General features: G+C 42.4%; 1 protein-coding gene across 1 annotated transcript; it reads right to left on the bottom strand.

Annotated features, from left to right (window-relative positions):
* Window positions 1–367: 367 nt before the first annotated feature.
* Window positions 368–8,424, bottom strand: LRRC32 (leucine rich repeat containing 32). The gene is made up of 2 exons (XM_058800321.1): window positions 8,338–8,424; window positions 368–3,796 (listed from the first exon to the last, which is right to left on the bottom strand). The coding sequence occupies exons 1-2, from the start codon at window positions 8,422–8,424 to the stop codon at window positions 1,856–1,858; spliced, it is 2,028 nt and encodes a 675-aa protein (XP_058656304.1). The 3' UTR covers window positions 368–1,855.
* Between the last annotated feature and the right edge of the window lie 12,253 nt (window positions 8,425–20,677).

The raw sequence follows: 20,677 nt of genomic DNA on the forward strand, positions 1-20,677 counted from the left end.
AATTTTTGCCTACATCTTTAGTGGGTCTTCTTGGTCTCCATTGGCTGTGCTCTAAGATATGGAACAGCTGTCCCTTCTTCAGGACTAGAACGTAAAGGTCAAAGGTGGAATCTGAACACCATAGGAAAAAATAGGAAGGCTTTTCTTTTCATCTGTGGAGCATTTCAAACTGATGATTTAATATATTCACAACCCTGTGCTTTTTACAAAATTCAAATATGTTTTTATTATACAAAATTCCACAGTGAAATCCACCAGCCAGTTTCTTACATAGCTGCTTTAAAAATAGAATTATACACCTTTTTGTAGTGTGTTAATTTTTATATTCACTAGCTTGAAGAAACAGAAGTGAAGCAGCAATTTGACTCTGAGTTATTTACCTGGACAGGTTTTGCTTTGACCTCTATTTCTGTTATATGCCTTAATGTACAGTTCGTGGCATTAACAGAAGACCTGATGTAGTTACTTTTGAAGCCATTGCACCCCATTAGCAGGTCAAGCTCCCACTGTTGGTGAGCTTTTCTTCACTTCAAAAGGGTGAATTTTCTGTCAGGGTACAGAACAAAATACAAAATAAAGTCTGTGTTGACTTTTAGCAATGTAGCATGTAAGCTGTGTTAAACCCATCACAGAATGAGGATCTACATAACTTTTCTTACAGCTCATCCTCTATACCTTTTAGGGTGACACAGTGAACATCTGATCTGAATAATGGCGCAGGACTAGGTTCCCTGTCTATCATTTCACAATGGTGTGTTTTTGCAGTCTAACCTTCCATGACCTTTAAAAATAGATATATTATTATTCTATATTGAAATGCAACTGTATGTTGTGAATTTCCCACAGTTTTCCATAAAAATGTAAGCATTTCAATCCAATTCTAGCTGGTTGAAATTCTTTCTCCAAGATTTTTCTTTTGCAAAGTATTCACCCCAGAAATTAATTTCTTCACATTATACCCAGTTAAATATGTATTGCACATGAGAGACAAATTCCTTCTCTTTTAGTTAAACTGTGAACCTGTGGCCTTCTGAGCAGATCTGGGTAACATATCAGCAGTTGCTTCATGCTTGAGATTTCTTTTACATCCCTTGTGGATACTAAGTGCCAGAACTAATTGACCTCATCTACCTCTCATGTCTTGCCCCAGTGACTGGAGCAATATCCTAACATAAAAAGTGAGACATCCAAAGATGTTCCTACCACACGGTCTTTGGTTTCCATTGTGAGCTGTCTAAATGGTAGGCAGGAGTACAATGGACACTACTTATGATTTCCATTTGGGTTTGGTTTGGTTTTAGCTAAATTCTCATTGTTTTGGAACTTGAGGGGAATTTGCAACCAACTTCACTGAGTGAAGATTGTGTTTTGACCCCTCTGGCCCATCATTGTATGATTTCAGTTTAAGAAGGGTTAGGAGCTAACCAGCTAGGTAAAAGCAAAGCTCAGACCAAACTGAAACATCTTGTGGAGGCACATAACTTTGAGAAGGGATTTCCTAATTGGCTGATGGCATCATCTGAGCTTAGTGAAAAGTCTCAGGTCTCAAGACCTTACAGGCCTTTTTCTTTTGAGCTGTTTTAAATTACATCCCTCAAAGCAACAGCAGAACTTTACAGAGGCCTCTTCTAACACTGTGTAATCTTTTAAGCAGATCTGCATGTGAATGAAGCAAATGCAAAACAGAGTAAGTCCTCCTTCCTGCAACCCAGACCAGTACAGTGGTGCAGTTCAGGGATGCTACAAAACCATCATAAAATCCACAGTTAAAACTCAAAGATGAAAATTATATCCTTCATTTCCACAGTGTCAGGGTAGCACCTGATTTCTTCAGTTTTCAGGATGTTTTGTGTTCCTATGCTTTAAACTGGTGGCTAAAGTTTTGCCTTCGGAAGCAAAAAAATGAACCCACACCAATGATGATGACAGATAAAACTAGTACAGATGTTAATATAATGAGGATGTTGATTTTCTTCAGATCTTCTTTTTCACAGTCTTCTGGTCTAATGTCCTTGACGTGCATTTCTTCCCAATACCCAAAGCTCCGAATGTACTGGCACGTTAAGTGCTCCACGTTGGGGATCTGGACATTTTTGTTCTGGATCATTGATGAAAGCCAGATGTTTCCACAGCAGTTGAGTGGGTTCCCAGAGAGATACAAGTTTTTAAGTGAATTTTCTAATGCTAAAATGTTGCTGTCCTCTAATGTACTGAACTTGTTGTTCCGTAGGTCTAGAACTTCCAGTGGAGTGTCACTACTCCACTTAGGCAGCCAGTTCAGCTGATTTTCAGAGAGGTTTAAATGTTTAAGGTGACTAAAACAAGACAAGTCAATATTTAAATCTATCAGACTATTGCCATGTAAATGCAAGTATTCCAGAGACTTTTCCAGCCCTGCTAGTGCTTTAAGTTCTATTTTCAGTCCAGGGTTCATGGAGAGATCCAAGACAAGCAGTGGAGTCTTGTGGAAGGTGCGTGCTGGTAGGATGCTCAGCATGTTGTCAGCTAGGTACAGGTACTGGAGAGCAGGAGAATTGACAAATGACACACAACCACTGTCCTCTGCAGCAAGTCTTTGCTTAGCTAATCCCGAGTACATGTGGCAAAGGCTGATGTTATTGCTCTGTAGGTTAAGAAGTCTGAGGCTAGGAAGACTGGAAAAGATGTCAAATTGCAGGGTCTGAAGGTTGTTGTTTTGAACATGAAACTCCCTCAAATTTGGCAAAGCACCAGCATCGAGGAGAAGGTTCTGCAAAGCATTGTAGCTCAAGTCAAGGACGGTTAGGGAGAGCAATGCACTATCATAACCTACTGTAAATGCCTGAAGACAGTTTCTGCTGAGATTAAGGGTGTGAAGGGACAACATTGACTCAAAGAACCCATCTGGAATGGATTTGATTTTATTATAACTTAAGTCTAAATATACAAGTTGGGATAAATAAAGAGAACTTGTATTTTTACTTCGCTTCTGATCAAGAAGATGAAAAGAAGCATCTAGCCATTCATTATCCATGTAGTCCATTTTATTATAAGGGGATTCAGCAGTGAGCTTGATTAAATTATTTGATAAATTCAGAGTTACCAGTTTATTTACCTGAGGGAAGACTGGAAAGTGAAGCAATTTGTTTTCACTTAGGTCCAGACATCTTAAATTATATTCATCATTTGACTTTGTGATGCTGAAGGTCTCAATGCTATTCCTGCTAAGGTCAAGAACCTCCAACTGCCTGAGGTTGAAATCAGAGATGCAAGTAATTGAATTTGTGGAGAGATTGAGTTTGGAAAGGTTTGCTACAGTCTCGAAAGCACCTTCTTCTATTTCCATGATGATATTTCTCTGAAGATCTATCTCCACAAGACTGGGAGATCCCTGAAACATCTTGTGTGATATCCTTACAATACTGTTATCTGCCAAGGAAAGATACTGCAGTGCTGGAGCTTGATTAATGAAATATTCGGCCATCCCACTGTAGAGATTGTTGTGGGATAAGTCCATTATTTCCACCTTGGGCAAAAGTCCAATCCCCTCTGTCCCATTCTGAGCAAGCTTATGTAAATGATTATTGGCTAAATTTATTTCTAGTAAACTCATCATGTGTGCAAACACTCCAGAAGTGATGAAGCTTATCTGGTTGAAGCTTAAATCCAGATACTGGAGGGAAGTGTAGAATGATAATGGTATTTCAGGGATGCTTTGAATCAGGTTTCCAGACAGATCTATTTTGTTTACATTCAGATGGAGCTCGTGAGGGATTTGGTGGAGGTCTTTGTTGTGGCAAAATGCCTGTGAATTTGCCTGCCAGAAAAGGAGAGAAAAGGGGTTGTCATGTGACAAATTAAAAACATTTTTGCATTATATAAATACGGAAAATAACATTCAAGATCCAGGCAGAACCTCCTCCTGAAACACTGATCCCACCACTTTATCTCAGCAGTCAGACAGCAAGAGCAACAATCCTAACACCTTTCTGCAGCTAACAATGCTCTTTTCATTTTTGAGACATCACTGACTTACAATAGTAGAGTTTTATGTGTGTTTGAAACCTACTGAATGCTCTCCTTTTTGTACCTTTCTCCTGGACTTTTAAAAGTTCCAAGTGAAGGAATTTTGCCCCTTTTCCATTGAAATCAAGCACCATTTCTTCATTTTTCTTCTGATGTTTACTTTTTTCACTTTCATCTCTGTATTAGATTTTTTGAACTCAACTTGCAAGAGTTAGCTGTACTTGAAGAAGCTTCATGCTGTTGAGAGTGTGGGTCCCAAAGCAAGGAGGTGGAAAAGCATATAAGTATCTTACATCACAAAACCTGTCTCTCCTTCATAGTCACACCCTCAGATATTAAACCATGTTTTCCTTTATCCATGGCTTTGTTTAGTAATGCACCTTTACCAAAATGGGTTATTCAATGACTGGAATATTTCTGATGCAAGTCTCCAAACTCTTCCTGCTTTCACTATCCATGTTTATCCTTTTGCCACGGTAACAGTTCCCTTCTTCTTGCATGGGGAGAGCACCTTTTGAAAGCGTTCTGACAACACTCACGTGACACAACATGGAAAAGACAAATTCTGTAAAGCCAGCACTTGAGAGAGAAAAAAGCTGTGAAGTGCAGTGAGGGTCATACTTTTTCAGGCCAATTCTCAACAGCAGATAGAGGGAAAAAAAAACAAATGTCAAAATCGACTCCATCCTCCAGAAGCAAGTCTGTTTAATAGCAGCTAGGATTGAGTTTGTGTCCAGGCCAAATTTGGAGTGTGTGTTCATAAGGAAGATTGGGAACATCAAGATGAGCATCCTTGCATAAATATCAAGCTATATTTTGTTAATAATGAGAACGTACAGAAGTGTGAGGAAGTGAAAGGCTTAGGTGGCATTTAATTTACTGGAGAAAAACTCTTGTCATGAATGTGTTTGGATGTCTGGGCCATATAATATTTATAGAAAGAACAGAAAGGAAAGAAATAAAGAAAAAATGTGTTGAATCTTAATTTTTATGGAGAAGCAGAATCCAGATTACATCACACAACGCTTTTCAGATATTAAAGAAAGATTAAAAGTGAAAACAATTAAAACCTATCTGTTTCATGTGAACTTTGAGGTGAATGAAGTGGTATGTCTGCTTTTGGAGAAGTGTGGCACTAGTCAGTCTTTTGTGAATCTCTTTTGCATAATCTAAATTTTGGAGGCAACACAAAAATGTGTCAGAGAAGTACAAGTGTTCATCTGAACTCTAGATGTAGTCAGAGTGCTCCACAGCCCTTCCTATAATACATATTTCCCAAAGATCCCAAGTAAATTGACTACAAAAATCTGAAACCCTTCATACCCCTCTCCAATTCACTTAAATCTCCCCCAACTAAACATATTAGGGAGAAAAAAAGGAAATTTTCTGGCCTTTACTTGATATTATTTCTTTCCTGCAAAGCCATTGTAGAATTGCTCATTTTGAACTAAAATATGCCTGGATTTGGGCTTAGCTCCAAGGCATGAGAGCGAAGCTTTTTTTATTTGGTTTGTGGAAGAAGCAGAAGCCAGAAGGATAAAAAAATCCAGAGTGAAAAAGCAGCAGGTCCTTTGCAGCCTAAGGCAGATGCCAGGTTTCTCCAGACATTTTGAGCCAAATCTGAACAAGTGTAGAGGCCCCTTCACTCCTTCTGGGATAAAGTATCTTGTCAAAGTTCTGATTCAACTCCCATCAATGCCAGCCAGCCGGTGTTCACTGAAGTCAATGCTTGAGAGGTCAGTCCCAGATCACCATGTATCGTGCAGGATTTGGCCTTTTATCTGCATCCGTGGAACTGTCCCAGGGGTAAAAGGGACAGATAAAATCTACACTTCCCACTGCCTGCCCTTTGCTCCTCTAATAGCTCCCCTCTCGTATTTCTTTTAAAACTATCATTCTTTGCGCTATTTTGATCCTCACCATATTGCTTATCTTCTGCACCTCCTTTACTCACCTGAGGCTCAAACTGCATGAATTTAATCCTCATCAGGAGTAGGAAGAAAAGATAAAGCACACCTCAGTGGGATGGAGCATCTCTTTGGTGTATCTTCCCTCCTCCCACCTCTTAGCTCAATGGGTTCTGACTTCATCTTTTTTGCTAGTGTTTCCATCAGTTTATTTCAAGTCCATTGACAAGAAGTACTGCAGGGTGAGGAGCTTTTGGCCCCTTCTGGTCCCCCTTTTGTGCTGGGCAAAACAATGATCCAGTATCTCAAAAGCTAAGCATCATTTGGATTCCTGTTTCAGTTCTTCACTGCTCAGCGCTAGGAGGAAGCTGTCATCCACGTTCGTAAGGGCCCTACAAAAAAAGCAGCTGGATCCAAACCTCCACTTGTGTTCTCCTTTGTCAACTCATGAACATCTGAACCAAAGAGTTTGGGCTGCAGGCACTTGGCACTGACCTGCACTTGTGTGGTGTCCATGGCCATTCCCAGAAGACTTGCCCAGGTGGAGTCTCAGATCAAACCTCAGCAGTTTGTCCAGGTACCCCACATCAGCTGACCTGTGATAACTGGTCGTGCGCATGTTCTTGCACCACTCAATCCAAGGTAAAACAGAATTTCCTAAAATCCTTTCCCTTCTGTAAATTATTTCAAAGCTTATCCTTTGCCAGCAAACATGAATTAGCAGAAACATCTTACTTTGGGAGGTAGAACATGAAGCCTTGAAGCCTTGCCTGACCTTGGAAGGCTGCATAAGTTTGGAAGAAGCTCCTGCCATTAAGCTCTGCCTCGTTTTGCAAACAAGTAGATATGCCACAACTTGTGTAATCAGTGCAACTCACACCTGTGTCAAGGGTCTGGTAGGGATTGCTGACTTCCTAAAGCCTCTTCTAGGGTTCTTGTTCAATGACAGGAGTACTAGTGGTGAGTCAGAGACAGGCACAAGTTTCTGACTCATGCCTTTTCCAGGAGACTTGTTATGAAATATTAAATTCTGAGCTCTTGCTGTTCTAAAGGCGTCACCACAGGGAAAGTGCCTTGTGAAAGGGTGAGGCTGTAATGAAAAATAGTAATTCAGGACTTCAGCGAACCCAGCAGCTAATCCAGTAGCTCCTTCTTTCTTTAAATGGTGTTTGGATTTACATGCATCTTTTGTTGGAGCAAACATCCAGCAGAGGAAGATCATCAGCATTGACATCTGCAATGCTGAGCTGTTCGTTTATTTGAGATTAACATCCCAGCCTTTGACTGCAGCTGTCAGAGCTAAATTTATCTAAGTTAACTGCTTAGAGCCTTGGATTGTTGGCTTGAAGAAACCAGTTTATGGTGGAGTGCTGGAAACAAGCACATGTTTACTTCACAGCAGTCAGCCAAGTCTGTGACCCTTCCAAAAACTGGAATGGGACAAATCTGCTTGGGTTATTGTGTGTCTTGCCCAGCCTTCACTTTTCTGTGATACATGGGACCCAAGCTTCATCACACTTCCCTCTCCAGCCAATGAACTGAGCTACTCAGTCAAGCAGATTCCCAAGATTGTTCTATATAAACTAGGTTTTAATTTCTTTGGAATTCAGGAAGTGCAGCAACACAGCAGGTGGGCAGGAATGCAATGAGTCCCATAAGGGAGTTGTGTATAACTAGTAAATAGGGGTTTTTTTACATATTTTGGAAATTCTTGAAGTTTTGTGCTAAGCAGCTTCAATATTCAGGGGAAAAAGGTATTTTTAAAAGCCTGTTACAGTCAGAAATACTTTGATAGGAAAGGTAGAAAGTTCAGGTCTGAATAACATTTTTGATATTGTACCAGGTGCTTGCAAAAGTCCAAGGAGAAAATTTTGTACTGCAGCAAGAGGCTTTGTCACTTCTTTTTCCTCCAGCAGAAGTCAGGTGCAACTTCCCTGGCAGCAATGCTGTGTCAGGGCAGAGGAGGTCACTCTCCCTGCTATTACAAAAGGGCTGGTATAGAGGTATTTCACAGAAGATTCTTTATTTAAAGCACAAAGAACTTCGGCCTGATAGAAAGGAGTTGATTTTAGGTCTAAGTCTTTTCTCTGTCTCAGTCCCAGAACCCCTCTACGGTCTTAGGGAAATCAGGTCAAATTTCTTTTAACCAGCTCCCCTTTAGGAAAAACCCAAACATAATGACACTTCTTCCTACCTCACCCGTCCTCCACCCCTCTCATGTGCTGTCACTACAAAAAGGACATAGCCTGAGAAGTGCCTGCTACCCATCCCCTAACCCTGGAAATCCCACCTCTGCCACCACAGAAAGTCTGGTGCTGGAGATTTTCCCTTTTCAGAGACTATGGCTGTTTGCACAGTGCCTGCAATGGGGGTGTCCCAGCCTCACTGCAGATCCCAAAGGGCCTGAGGAGGAATCCCTCCTTACCATTTCACAGGGTGTCCCCTCTGTGGGATGATAGTTAAAGGTTCCTGTGTTCACCACTGCCAGCAAGAAGATGATGTTCAGTTTCATGGTTCTGAAGGCAAAAGTAATTATGGTTAGATTTCAAATGGAACACAGAGGTCAATACACGTGAAAGCTGGCAGATGATCATCTAATAAGGAGATGGACACAAGCAGTACAATAAATTAACCCACTCTGAGCCTACTACACTTGTGACCTACCGGTGTAGCTCTGCATTCCTTTGAGCCTGGTGGCCAAAGGAAGATGCAAGGCTTTTAATGGGTTTGTGTGGTTCCAGATGCTGCTGAGCTAATATCCAGGCCTCCCAATGAAGTCCAGATTCTCATGCTGGGCAGTGTGTCTGGTGTCACATAGAAAGAGCTCTCAAATGGAAATGGTTTCTGTTTAGATCCAACCAATTAAGCTGAAGATATTATTCACAATAGGACACCATCCTGACAGACATTCTTCTGTCATGGAGAAGATGATTTCAGATGGTTTGTGAGTTCAGGTTTGTATTTATTACTTTGTGCTGCCCTCTAGGGCAGAAGGACCTGTCTAATTGCTGGTTTCCTCCCTTCCTTCTGCTAAGTACTGCTGCTGGAAAACCCACCTTTACACAGGTTTTCCCATTGCTTTCTCCCAGAGCCACAAGCCTGAGCAGTTGCAATGCAATTTTCCCATGGTTGAAATAATATGCCAAAGATCTGGGCTCTTACATCTCATTTGCTTTGCAATGCACCCTAAAATGAGAGGCATAAATTACAGAACCATAGAATGACAGAATGCTGTGTGCTGGAAGGGCCCTTAAAGATCCTCTGGCTCCAACCCCTCTGCCGTGGTTAGGGACACCTTCCTGCAGACCTGGTTGCTGGTCCAGCCATGAAAATGCCATGCAAAGACAACGAGGGAGGGCATGCTTAGGTGCAATGGATATAAAAATTCATGTTAAGCTCTCAAGAGAACAGTCCAACAGTGAGATCACAACCCCAGGCAGGTTCCCCTCGACTGGGCCAGTGTCAGACTCGTTTTGACCACCTTCCCTCAAGCACCTTGTTTTGAGCTTCTCTTGTCCAGAGCTGGCTGCAGTGCTGATTTTGACATGCTTTCTGGACTCAAGCTCTCTATCTGCAACCCCCTTGGGGTGAGCAGGGAACTTATGCTGAAGCTGGAGATGCTGTGGTGTCCAGAGGTTTAAATTCCTTTCAGATGCTCTGTGTTTAGAGTTTGCCCTGTCAGCAGTGTGCAATAGCACTTGCAATGCACAGACACTTTTGCAAGACAAACCTCAAACTTTTAAGGCTTCCATGATAAAAAAAGATAAATTTTTAAAAATAGGAGATTTTGATTTAATTTAGTGATGGACTACTAATGTCATGCCTGTAATGAAGAGCAGAAGTGACCAGGATGACTGCAGCTTTGCATTTTCTACAGTGCATGTTCAGAGCACTTTGGGAAGTTTGGATTTGCAGGGATAAAAATAGCAGAGATTTTGTTGTTTGAGCTTTTTAAAAAGCCAGCTCAGTTCCTCAAGCTGTTTTACCAAGTGACCAAACAGTTGTGCCAGGTGAACTGTGAAGAAGAGCCTGGGCAGAAACAAATGCCAAACCAGGAGGGAAGGGCACGCACTGATTCTGCTGCTCAGGACTTTGCTTCATTAAAATCACAGCCAAGTCAAGTCTGCATACCAAAATAAGGACTCCTACATCTCCTCTAACCCCAGCATGGCTTTTCTCCTGTCTTTTGAAGCTGTTGCATTCCTCATTTCTCACTCTGTCCTCCCTCTACTTGCGCCTGTGTCAGGTGTTTAGCCAAAAGAACTTCCCTACCAGAAATTAACATTTTCAGTTAATTGGATACATGAGGTTTAGCCAGATTCACTATTTTATTCACCTGGGTTTTTTTCTACTACTCCCTACAGGAAAGAAAAAAAATAAAACAACAATTGCATGAAATTCACCAGGCTGGAGATTTGCTGAGCGAGGGGCTCGGTGAAGGGACAGTAGGAGATGGGAAAATGAAAACAGTTTTATCAGCAGAAAGTGATTTGCAGATTAAACTATCTGACCCTGAAAACAAACTATCTCCCTGGAAACACAGTTCCCGGGAAAACTCAAGTTCAGGAGCTAAAACAGAGTAATTTCTCATATTATTTTAGTGCAGCAAAAAGAGAGAAAAAACAAGCTTTTAATTCAGCAATTTGTTTTCATTGACAGTGGAATCAGTATCTGGGAAAAGATCTATTCAATTTATGTGATCCAACAGGAGGAAAAATGAGGTGAAGGTAATTACTTCTGGTAGCTCTGATTGCATGATACTGATACCACCCCCTTGAATCCATCCATCATTATATTAGTAAAAGATAAAGTACTGATACAATCACTGAAATAGAAATATCTGCTTTAAAAAAAAGATTGCTTGTTTTGAATTTTTTTTACTGAAAATTAAAGAATTTTAGCATTTTAGAGTAATAAATTGATTTTCAAGTTGAAATGATCTTAGTAAAAAAAAAAACCCACAAACAAATTTCTTCTGTTGTGGAAAACCTAACTTTTGATTCTATTTAAGGAAACATATCTGCATTTTCATCAAAAATACTTTTATCAAAATACACCAGGGTTTGGCTTTGTAAATGTGTATGTCACTTTTATATAAACAAAGATTTTCTAAAACTTCATCAGTTCCAAATACTGTCCAAGTATTAATTCCTGTGGTAACAATCCAGATGCAGCAAAACCCTCTCAGTAAGTCATTGTTCACCCAAGGTGACATTCAGGCTGTCAGGATCTTAAAGAGTAGCACAGTAATGCTGCTATCTCACACCTCGTGCTCCAACAGGGAGAGCTCAATGACAGTGCTGCTAGTAAGGAGAGCAGAGGAGCCAGACAGCCTTTTGCCCATTTTACCCGGGGCTGTGAGATTTGCCCAAGGCTGTGCTAAGATTCCGTGTGGGGAGCTGGGCGAGTGGCATTTAATCAGTGTACAAGGCTGATCTCTGCAGCACTCCTGCTTCAGAGCACTATAATGCAGCAATTCCACAAACAGACTAAAGTCCTGTAAAGAAAGAAAAGATACCCAGACATGTCCCCATCTTTCACTACTGTAAGCACAGAGAATGATAACAAACCTGGCTTATGACAACTGCATTGTTGTAAACTAATCGGTGCCTCCTTAACATAAGGAAGCTGACTCTCTGCGGTGTAAGTCCCTGATGGGTTAAATATACAGCTGTGTGGAGAGAGCCATCTACACAGTGTGTTTAGCCAGTTCCTCAGCCTATCCATAAACACAGTATATTTTATTTATACAGTACCTTCCTTGTCCATGTTACTTTCAAAAGGCTGCAGCTCTAAGTCGCCAGAGCCCCATCTCTCCTGCAGTCAAAAGCTCAACTTTCCAGCATGCTCCCAGGTTTGCATGCATCTCCACATACCTGCTCTGTGGCTGGAGGAGGAGGAGGAGCAGGATTCACCTCTGCTTGCAGCCTTCTGTCTCAGAGACTCTCCCAGCAGCTTTTCCAGGGCAAGTGGAGGAAGAGTTTACTTAGGGAAGTCGTACCTCTCTTGCATGCCAGCTGACTAAAACTCTGTGAGCTCTGAGAGAAGTTTGAAGTCACAGGGAAAAAAAATACTCCCCATAGACCAGTCCGTGAATTCGTTCCTTTGCAGTCATGATCCCTTATGTATTCCCAGGCTCCCACAAGAGTGTGAATACATACCTCCGTAATTGTTTTAAAATGTGTGTGTCCTCTGCGCTTCTCTTTATTTTCCATTTCGTCCATTCAGTCCTGGCTTATTTCCTGCAGTTTCTCAGCTGGTAATTACGCTCCTCTCATATTGACACATGAAACACTCAGTAAATTCCACAAAAAAGATCCCCTCTGCAGGCTTTGCAGACATGTGCTTGTCTCTGAAGTCATTCGTGCCTGTCCCACAGCTGTCAGCTTGCACATTCCCAGGGGATGGAGTGAATCAGAGGCACTGAGCTGGTTGCAAACCCAAAACTCCACATCCATGCAGAATGGGATGCACAGGAAAAGGGTATATGGGAGGGAAGCTTCACAGTAGGGACAACACATATGTTTGGTTTCCCAACAGCTCAGTTGTGTCTCTGTGGCACAGCAGTGGGATGACCAAACGCAACCTTGGGGGAAAGGATAAATTCAATTTAATGCTTGAATGGGAAATAATGTAAATGCCTTCCAGAAAGGGCAGTGGGATGGATTTTTCTTTCTTTTCCTTGGATGTGAAGCTCTCTTTTATTTCAGAAGCAATGCTTTTGTGTAAACCTGTGGGATACCTGCACATTGCCTGTGTTCTCTTTTTCTGTTTAGATGTGCCCTTTGCACCAGGGCAGGGGTGCAAAGTCTGCATGATGCTTTTACAGCAGCACAAACCTCTGAGGGAGTTTGGCCAGCCCCACAGTGGGTGTCTCAGGACCAAACTGAGGGCTGGGCTCACCAGCCAAGGCACAACCCTGCCTGGGCCACCCTGCAGAGAGCTCCCACAGGCACCAGTGACCAAAGCAAGCCTCCCAGGGATCACTGCAAATCTTCTTCCCTGGATGCGTGAAGAGTATCTGAACTGAGTCACTTCCTGCCTGGAGGAGAGTTTTGCCTTCAGCATTGTGTGTTTTCCCCTCTTTGCACTGACATCTGCCATTATGGACAAAGAATTTGGGTGAACCAAAAAAAATAGGGGGGTTGTGACTCCCTTCTGCTGGACAGCATCAATTTCTGGATCTATTTATTAAATCAGATAAAACCCATGTCCTTTAACAGCACATGCCAAACAGCTTTGTGGATTCTGCTAAACATATACTGGCTCCTCTGCCACACGTTAATGTTCATTCTCTTTGTCACACCAGCTCCTGACAAGGTCACTTCAGATCTGCACCGTACTGGGAGATTCAAGATGAAAATGTCTAGAGATGTGAATGATGTGGTTTGTTAAATGTTGCAATGGGTACATTTTGCATGTGTTACTCCAATAAGAATGTAACAAGGAGAATCAATTTAAAAGTAATGTGTCTATTATGAGAAAGAAGTAAACAATAGTGATACATGTTCTTAATTATATCATGTATGATAATGAACATGTATAGCTTACATGTATATTTTATTTATACAGTACCTTCCCTGTCCATGTTACTTTCAAAAGGCTGCAGCTCTAAGTCGCCAGAGCCCCATCTCTCCTGCAGTCAAAAACTCAACTTTCCAGCATGCTCCCAGGTTTGCATGCATCTCCACATACCTGCTCTGTGGCTGGAGGAGGAGGAGGAGCAGGATTCACCTCTGCTTGCAGCCTTCTGTCTCAGAGACTCTCCCAGCAGCTTTTCCAGGGCAAGTGGAGGAAGAGTTTACTTAGGGAAGTCGTACCTCTCTTGCATGCCAGCTGACTAAAACTCTGTGAGCTCTGAGAGAAGTTTGAAGTCACAGGGAAAAAAATACTCCCCATAGACCAGTCCATGAATTCATTCCTTTGCAGTATTATGTATTCCCAGGCTCCCACAAGCGTGTGGATACATACCTCCGTAATTGTTTTAAAATGTGTGTGTCCTCTGCGCTTCTCTTTATTTTCCATATTTTTTAATGGCCAACTGGTTTAACAATTAGTAGGAGAACTATTTCTCATTGAATTATTTTGGCAACAGAAGCATATCTGGAGGAGTTTTCTTGTGTGCAGCAGCTCCAAAACCTTATTGAGGACTTCAGAATAGCACTTTTATGGAGCAGAGGTGGTCCAAAAAAATACAGCACAGTGTCAGTGAGTGAGCATGTTGTCTGAAAGCCCCAGTGATTCTGTGCTGGGCCTCAAGTAGAAGTCCACTATAGCTTTATCTTGTGGCACCATGCCTTATCACTATGGTGGTGCTATTTGGTTTGGCATCAGCTCAACACCGATGGGTTGATGTCCATCTCTCACCCAAGCTGCACCTCCCCTCATGCTGTCTTATCTATATGCTGGGACTGGCAGAGGGATATCACCACAGAGATATTGTCACCCCTCCCGTAATCGCACCAGGGCAGCCTGATGACCCACTCGATGTCACAGCAGCCAAGCCTGGAGAATGGCTGCATTTGTGCTGCTCAGAGATGTGGGGCCAGTTGCATTATCCAGAGGGTGCATGGCTAGCTAAAGGAAAATGTCCTGTCACAGAAAGGACAGGAAGTCTGCTGACAATGAGTTTCAGACTTAGGTGGAAGCAGAAGAAATTATTCACACAGATGCTGCTGTTGCTGTTGTCTATCTCTGGTGAGTGGGCTGCAGAAACTTGGGTCAACAATGGTTGATACCCAGTGACACCTGAGTGCTGATGCTTCTCCAGTTTTATCTCCCTCGGTAAAGGTATCTCTCCCAGGTAGTGATCCCTGGCTGCATCCATAGAGACCTGTCCCTTCTCTAGAGCAAGTTGACTATTTCCCAGTGTCTAGCACTCAGATACCTGACTCCGGATGGTTCCCCTACAGCCCTGAAATTGTTTCACTGCTGGCTTTCTTTGAGAATACCTTGAATATTGTGGGGACAGTGCCCAGATCTGCTGTGGAGTAGTGTAGCAGGACTGTGTGGAGCAGAAGCAACCAAACCTGATGCAGGCCCTGAAGGAAACCCCAGAACTAACCCAGATTGAAGGGAACAAGCTGGTTTTGTGCGAAAGGGTGCCCTTGGGCAAGCTAACCCTCAGTGGTGTTGACACAGGGAAACTGGCTTATCTGATAGCATCAATGAACCCAAGCAAACCCCCTGAAAAAACCTGAGGATACGAGGAGGGACACCACACCCTCAGAACTTGTAGGATCTTGCCACATAAACTGCTTACAAGCACCAGTCCTGCGAGAATGCCTGCTGGTGTCTGCCGTGCACAAATCCTACACGCCTCCATACTGAGGCAGCAGGATGTGGCAACCAGCAAATCCCACTTGGGAAAAAAAAGCCACAAAGCCACAGGTCAGTTCTGGTCACACAAAGTCAGCCCTGGGCCCTCTCCTTCCTTTCTGACTGTCACACAATTCCCACTCTTCCATGGGAGAGGGTAACAGGCTGGGTTGGTGGGGCTGCCATGGCGACAAGTAGGAATGTATGAACAGAAAGAAAAATTCCCAGCTACTGAGATCCTCCAAGACATCTCAGCCAGTATAAGCATCTTTATCTTGAGCTGACGTTAGCCCAGTTGCTTTTTTAGAAATTATACTAAATGAAACCCCAAAAACCACAACAAAACAGCCGGGAAGAGAACTGGCTGGTTTTAATAACTTGCAAAAGATTAGAAGTTGACCATGTGCTCAGCTCGCAGTTAAAATAAATCATATCTTGTCAACAAGATGTCCATCTTTAATTATAAATTCTACTTTCCCAGCCTGAACAAAGTTTGATATTTATGCTCCATTTCCTCTGGGCCTGATTATAGCCTCTTCTTTTAAAAAATACAGGAGGAACAAGGGTTCCAAGAGCTTTGCTCTAACCACTCTTTTTCTGTTTCTGCTGCTGTTGTTGAGGGAAGCTTGTTGCTGGGATGATGCTTCACACACCGGTGCCAGTACAGGTGGTGAACCAAACAGTGAAGTTGTCCTGGTCACCAGGTCAGCTGTGGTTCCTGTCCCATCTCAGCCCTCATCACACAGTGCCTGCTGATCTCAGGAGCTGTAATTTTACCTGAACTTAAAGAAGATGTTGCTCTTGGCATTTTCCCAGACTAGATTTTTGTCAGTCCCCTTTGGTACCAACCCTAACCTTCCTCAGGTCCAGATGGCAGGGTAAAAATGCATGTCCAGTTCCCATGGGATGCTCCACACTTACCAAACCAGATGTGGCCAGCTGTGAAGGAGTTAGCTGCAACCATGTTGTGATGCAGTGATTTGAAGGATGGACAAAGTCCTGGCCCATCTGATTCCTCTTGAGTGCCAGGGCCCTCAAACACTGCTGGAAGCCTAGACAGACAGTGCCAGAAAATTGAGAAAGAAAGCAAAACACACATAATGATGCAGAAAGACATTCATGGAACTCTTGGGTGATGTTATACATCACTTGGAGTGGCAGATATGGTGGAGACTCCCAGCATCACCACAGGTTTCACCACAGATATAGATGGGGTGACTTTGGTAGTTAGGGTCTTCTGCAGAGTCTTCTGAGAGAAGACAACACAAATAACTTGGAAGAAAACAATGTCTGATGAGGGGGGCTTCTGGGGCTCATGGCAGTGAGGCAGTAAGAGAAAAAAGAGAGGGAAACCATGTGGGAAAAACTTCCAACAAGTAAACTGATATGACAGGACCTGCAGAGAGTGTCATAACTGGGGAGGGGGCAGGGGGGTGTGGGGAGGTGGTTTGAAATGGTGCAAATAGAATTTGTGTTTGTATTATGGGGGGCCAAAAAATCTCCAGGCTACTCTGGATTTATTTTCCAAACGCTGTGGTCCTCAGACATGCACCATCCTTTAGAGAGACTTTGAGCTATGGCTTGCAAGCAAAGTCAATATGTGAGCTTCTCAAGAAGCAAATAATGGCAGAGACTTTCTGCCTTGCACCTGCCCTGCTCCAATGGTTGAAGGGAGCCTGCATCCTCCCCTGATTTTTGAACTGTCCCTGGGTGTTTCTCACCCTCTGCTAACTTCTCCACATCTTCTGGCCCGTGCTTGAAACATCCCAAAGCTTTATCAACAGGTTCAGGAGACTGTGCTGCATGTGACAAATCTGATTTATCTTGAAACGCAAACCAAAGGAGATTGATGTGGTTTCTCTTGCAAATATTTCCTGCATTTCTCTGCTCTACCACTGCAACAGCAGAAGGATCAATGAATCAAGTGGTGTGGAACAAGCTGAAGAACAGTTTGCTCTATCTTCTGTGCTAATGGGGCTAAAGATCATGGTTCTCTTTAACTCTCCTGCTTAATTTAAAGTGTGTAATAGCATCCATTCTTCCTCCTTCCTCTTGTTTTCTTTTGGTTGGTGGAATGAAGAAAGTTGGTCTTTCTCTCCAGCATTTTTACTCCCTACTATTGAATCAGACCTTACAAAAATGACTCTTATTTATCAACCACCATTTAAATAATGAGTTTTCCCTTTTTGCTGTCCCTTCTTTCTGCCTCTTTACTGTGTTTTCTTTGGATAGGTGGTGTTTTGCTGCAATGAAGCTATAGTGAATGGATTATTGGCATTACATGTATAAAGCCTTGGAGCTGACCATGATACAGGTAATTTTCAGCTCTTGCAGAGAAGTATTTCACAACAGTTAGTGGAGAGTATGATCTACACTGTGCTTTGCCCCTTCTAGGCTGTTTTTTTAGGCAAATGCCAGAAAAAAGAAGGTTGGAATCATAGAGAGAGAAGAAATGAGTTAGAAATGCTCTATTTTTGTCATGTTCCTTACACCCTTTGATCCTTCCCACAGCCCTCTGATCCATCACTGCGTCATGACTTACTGAAATCATTGGGTTTTTTATAGCCCACAGTGGGATTCTGGGTTATTTCCAAAATGTCTTTGCTTACTGCTCAGTGTGTTGGCTTTTCCTGAATAATCTATCTCCCACCCTCAATAATGTATTTTGGACTTTCTCTTTTTTCTTTTTTTTTTTTTTTGATATTGAAATTATTGAAACACTTACTTAATTCCTTCAGGGTTCTTGCTGAGCTACAGCCATACATCATGAGAGTTCCTGTGCAAAGTGTTTTAGGTGGAACCTACTGCTGGAGGAGAAAGGTACCTGGACCATTTAACAACCCCTTTGAACAAAATGATGAAGGAAGAAGACACATGGGGGATATTGAAGTCATTTCAGTGGAGACAGAAAGCAGACATAAGTCAACAATCTGAAGCAAAAAAATTCCTGCTTATCTATTTGTGATCTTTCAAAACACTGTTAGCATAATTTGCTTCTGAGCATCTCCTTCCAGATTTCAGAACAGGGCTGCACCTCAGATAAAACTTTTGATCCAGTGCGTGGGCTACATTTCCAGAAAATTTAGTGCAGTGGATGGTGAAATATGGGCAACACAGAAGCACGATTGTGCTCAAACATGTATCACCTGCCCCCTGCCAAGCCCAGGTAGAAGCAGTGATGGCATTGAAGAGCTGAGCAAAATCCTGGTCTCCTTCTTCTTATAAAAATTTGTAACTCCAGGATGATGTCACAGGTGAAAAAGATGAACAGCTGCAAGGTTGGGACCTATCAAATGATCCACTGATCTGAGATTCTCCAAAGCTCAAGGAGGGAAATGAAAGCCTGTTTTGCTCATGATTCATCTAATTGTCCAGCAGATGAGTCACCTCCACAAGCTCTGACTTTCTCTTGTGAAGATGAAGGGACTGGTGCGTGACTACTGCAGACTTAGATTCTGAATTAAGGGAAATGAATACCTCTTGTCATCAGGAAACAGAAAATTGGTTTATTCTGATGGTTGTGAGTATACATCCTGCTGGTGTAAGTCACAACTTCCCGGCCCAGGCTGGACATAGCAATCCCTTGAAATACTTTCCAGGTTTCCTCGAGTGCAGCCACTTGGGGATGGTATTATAGGATGTGCTACAGACATCATAAGTGATTCTGCCATTCTGTTGTTGTTTTGAGGGTCTGACATCACCAGCCCATGGAGCAAAGCCCTGGGCAGGATTCCTGCTCTGAGGGGCCTCTGTACCACCAGAAATTTTCATCTGCTTGTACACAATTGTAAAGATCTTTGTTATGAAACTGAGATGATGCTTCTGGATGAGATCATCTGCCCCTTTTTCTCCTCAGGTCAAAGACACTGGATTTTAGACAATGATCCTTATGGATCTCATGACCCATAATATCAAAGGTCTGCCTATGCCATATCATAAGCATCTCCTGGTTAAAGGTACATGCATTTAAGGCTAAGCTTTCTGGCTTCAAAACTTATGTAAATTATCCTCTCCATGAGTGAAAAGAGAAGCGCTTCTTTGCTCATTGCACCTTTCCAGAAGCTCCTAGGACTCAGGACTCTGAGTGAGAGTGGACACACTGGTTCATACCAACTTTGCTAGATTTAGATCTCAGGCAAACAGAGAAAACAAAAACTAGCCATCAGACTGTGAAATACGAGGTAGTTGAAAGGGTTGAGATTCAGGACAAAAAAATTTACCAGGACCTGTTGGGGTAGAAAAAGGGGTAATGGTTTTAAACTAAAAGTGGTTGGTTTAGATAGTGGGAAGAGGCTTTTTACAGTGAGGGTGGTGAAGCATGGTCACTGAGAGGTGACAGATGCCCCATCCCAGGAAACATTCAAGGCCAGGCTGGACAGGGCTCTGAGCCACCAGATGCAGTTGAATGTATCCCTGCTCATTGCAGGAGGAGTGGTTTTGATGATCTTGAATGATCCCTTCCAGTCCAAACTATTCTATGATTCCATGATAAGAAAGTCATTGGAGATTATTAATGAAAACGTTGGTGATATCCTTCTGCCCACAGAGCAGTTTGTTCCTTGACATGTGCAAGGAAGCACAAGACAATTAATTTTCATATTCTGTGCCTGCCCTCTGGTGGTGAATGGATGCTGCTTAGTTGAAAGCATACAAATACATTTATATGCTTTTAATACATTTATATACATATACCATATCTATATGTATATATACATGTAGGCACAAATGCATTGACATGTACAGCATAAAATGCTTCCATCTGAGTTGAACCTTGAATTTGAATGTTACAGATGTGAGCAGTATTCAACTGTACTCATTGACTATGGTTGGTCTTTTTAATGCTGAATATTTTCTTGTGATTGTGTTAAGATTTAGTTTAGTTAAAATATTTCAGAACGACAAAAATAAGAGTTACAGTGAAATATTTGTTCCAGCTTGAGACACCAGGAAGGTCTTTTCCTCTCTATAAATAAACTGTGCAGAAACTGGGTGAGCTGTACAAAAATCAAGAGCAAAAGGTTTTTCCAGGACCACTTCTTATAGCAAATAAGGGACAGCAAAAAAGATAGCTGCTGCAGCATGGATGTTCCTTTCCCTGCACAATGACAATCTGACATAGCAGGAGGCCACAGAGAGACTGGCGAAAACTTGGAAGACATATACTCACAGAGTCACGAAATATTCAGAGTTGGAAAGGATCCACAAAGTCCTTGAGTATGACTCAGGGATTAAATCCACAGCCCTGGCATTTTTAGCACCATGCCCTAACCAGCTGAGCTAATCTCACTACTCCTTCACCCTTGGTGAAGTTTGTTTAGCAAGGATTCAGCATCACATTTCCACTCATTTCCCCTTTTAGCTGCAAAGAGCAGAAGGATTTGCCATGTAGCCCTTCACAACTCCTGGAAAACTCCAGCACCTGGGCATGAGATAGTGAGGATAAATGC

This window comes from Ammospiza caudacuta, chromosome 2 (assembly GCF_027887145.1).
Source record: "Ammospiza caudacuta isolate bAmmCau1 chromosome 2, bAmmCau1.pri, whole genome shotgun sequence".
Classification (NCBI taxonomy): domain Eukaryota; kingdom Metazoa; phylum Chordata; class Aves; order Passeriformes; family Passerellidae; genus Ammospiza; species Ammospiza caudacuta.